The 3,059-nt window shown below is 57.9% G+C and overlaps 1 protein-coding gene across 1 annotated transcript; it reads right to left on the minus strand.

Annotated features, from left to right (window-relative positions):
• Window positions 1–422: 422 nt before the first annotated feature.
• Window positions 423–2,539, minus strand: LOC144156347 (beta-3 adrenergic receptor-like). Its single transcript, XM_077688350.1, has one exon. The coding sequence runs from the start codon at window positions 2,537–2,539 to the stop codon at window positions 1,439–1,441; it is 1,101 nt and encodes a 366-aa protein (XP_077544476.1). The 3' UTR covers window positions 423–1,438.
• Window positions 2,540–3,059: the final 520 nt, after the last annotated feature.

The raw sequence follows: 3,059 nt of genomic DNA on the forward strand, positions 1-3,059 counted from the left end.
GCGAAGCGAAATTGGAGTCAGTGGCTCTCACTTCATTTTCCTCCACCCGTCTCTCCCTTTCTCTTGGTTTATATGGCTATCATTTTTGTTCTTGCTTAGTTCCTACGTCAAGCGACCTCTGTCCAATCACTTATTACACATGAGTAAGCGTCCCGTTAAAAAAAAATAAGGGTGAATAAAGCGTTGCGCCTAACCTTAATTCTGAAGTTTCAGTATGTAAACTAAACTTTCACCTAACTTCAGAAATCTTGTTGAAGTTACTTGCTGTTCTTTCAACAATTTCAGGCGTTCAGCTTGACAAAATCACCAAAGGTATGTACGCGTGTGGAAGCGCTTTCCTTTTTTGCATTCGCGCGAAATGAACGCATGCAAGGGCTTCCTCAAATCAACGAAAAAGCGCCTACTCCGAGCTACAACGCCGCTTCTTAGAGCGTTTCGTTTATTGTTAACTGCGCAAATACATGTTCATTAACACGAAAAAAAAACGGACATGTCTTGTCGCTGGCCAAGTTAACTCGGCGATTGCTCCCACGTCAGACGCTTTCAGGATGTGACGGCAAACTGTACTATTCTGGTACTATTTACACGTGCGCCAGCGGCAAGCGCATTGCTTGAACGTGTACCAAGCAGTGCCCACTGCTTAGTGCACGCCCAAACTGTTCTTCAGTCCTTCATCAAGCAGCAATTCACCGTGAAAGCAGCTGTCACAACATGCACTTTGTCTCCGAAGAGTTCTGTAGAGCAACAGTCGGGATGAACGTATAAGCTACAAGCTTCCGTGAAGCCAACTCACGTAGTTCCTCGGAATGCTTCCTTTCTTGGTGACTCCGCGAAAACCCTGCTTTCCGACTGAAATATCAGGGACAATTCCAGATCTTCTGGTTCGGCTCGCGTACGTTCACAGATGTGCTTAGTTTAAAAGCACTGTTTGTCACCGGTGCTCCGTCGACGTCGTCGATTCCGTGCAACCAGGTTTCCGTGAACGGATTCGCCGATGATGTGGACAGCTAATGTAACAATATGAACATGACCAGGATGAATCCACGACGCAGTAGAAATAGAGTAACATGCAGGGAATGAGTAGTGCTTGCCGCCAGGGACACGACTTACAACGGCGGGAACGGTGTTACTGCAGCATTTTTTCTTCTGTAACTGTGGACCGTACACTTGACGCGTAGAGCCAGGAACTGTGAGTCTTGCAGGGGCCGGTCCCCGGTAGAGGCTTTTCCCTTCGCCCCGTGCATGGAAGTGCGTCGCACGGTGCCCGAGAACCGCACCTGTAGTTTGTCGTTCTCGAGGCTTCCCAGTTGTCACGTGAAGGTTACATGGGCGAACGAACTGGGAGCGCAGGTTTGAGTTAGAAAGTTGCGCACCCAAGAGTCTGTGCTCAGGCTGGTTAGACAGCTGAGTCGGGCGCGCTACAGCCGTTGGATGGGCCCTAGCGGCGCTCGGCTTCGGACGAGTCCCTCAAGCAGTCTGTGGAAGCAGCGTGGCCCGAATTGGTGACCGCGGCAGCAGTACTGGGACACACCGGCTGTGGCGGCGGCGGCTTGACGAGTGGACGCCGGCGTGCGGGACCCAATATCGCGTCGGCAGTGCGGCGACGCGAGCCGCATCCCAGAAGCTCTTGGAAGGCGGCCCGGAAGTCGCGGTTCAGGAAGGCGTAGATGCAGGGATTGAAGGCCGAATTGGAGTAGCCCAGCCAGGTGATGGCGCAGCTCCATTCGTAGCTGAGGTCGCAGTCCGGGCAGCAGGCTGTGATGAGGTACATGAGAAAGAAGGGCAGCCAGCATGCGCAGAACACGCCCAGCACGATGCCCAGTGATCGCACCGCCTTGGTGTCGTGCAGCAGCTGCTTGGAGCGGCGTCGCAGACTGCGACGCAGTCCTGGCGACGGCCCAGCCAGCGAGCGCTCCAGAAGACGGATTTGGCGAGCCTGGCGGCCGGCCACCAGCAGGATACGGATGTACACGTACAGCATCACGGGCAGCGGCAGGTAGAAGGAGGTGAGCGACGAGACGAGCGCGTACACGGCGTTCACGCGCAGGCCGCAGTCGGAGGCGTCGGGCGCGCTGCCGTCGGCGTGCCAGCCCAGCAGCACGGGCACAAATGAGATGGCGGCCGAGCAGAGCCAGATGGCCGCCACAGCGATGGCCAGGCGCCGCCGGGACACCCGGTAGCGCAGCGGCCGCGTGATGGCCCAGAAGCGATCGAGGGCCACGGCCAGCAGGTGCAGGATGGATGCCGTGCAGCACATGACGTCGCACGAGATCCACAGCCGGCACGCGAGCAGGCCCAGGCGCCAGGCGCGGGCCAGGTCATAAGCCAGTCGCGGAGGCATCACGACCAGGGCGACGGCCACGTCTGCGGTAGCCAGGCTGGCCAGCAGCACATTGGTGGGGGACCGCATGCGCCTGAACCGGCACACCACGGCTAGAACGAGCAGGTTGCCGAGAAGCGCGGCCAGGAGCACGAGCGCGGCGACCGCGACGCCCAGCCAGCGCAGAGCGGCCGGCTCGGCCACCTCGGCCCACGGCATGCAAGACGCACTCTGAGCACGAGAACGGATCGAGGTCCCGCCGCCGCCGCTGCCGCCGCCGAGCGAGGGCGCCGCGCGCGCGCAGCTGGAGCACGCCGCCGGACGGGCCTCCGCCGGCGCGACTGACAAATTGTTCGGCCGGCTGACAATACCTCCCCCGGTACCGAGGACTTTGGAGGCTGAGCTGAAAACTCATAGCTTGTAAGTCGCACCCTGTGTGTTTATTGAGCGACTGGCGTTTAGTGTATTTGGCGTGGTTGTTGCAGAAGTCTGCCAGTTTCTTAGGGAGAGAGAGAGAGAGAGAGAAAACATTTACTCGAAAAAATGCCCCTGTGACGGCTGCCCACAGGCCCACCGCGACTTGGAGGCCTCGGGAGGTGGCTAGCATCTGGTCTAAGGCCTCGGGGCTCCGCATTGCTACAGAACTGCTTCGAAAAACCTACGGGTGACAAGGACAGGGAATTGATCGCTTCCAGCTGGCCCAGGTGCGGAAAGTGGGAAGTCCAGAGACCATGCTAGT

This window comes from Haemaphysalis longicornis, unplaced genomic scaffold, assembly GCF_048455015.1.
Source record: "Haemaphysalis longicornis isolate Haplotype H1 unplaced genomic scaffold, Haemaphysalis longicornis Haplotype H1 scaffold_1, whole genome shotgun sequence".
Lineage (NCBI taxonomy): Eukaryota > Metazoa > Arthropoda > Arachnida > Ixodida > Ixodidae > Haemaphysalis > Haemaphysalis longicornis.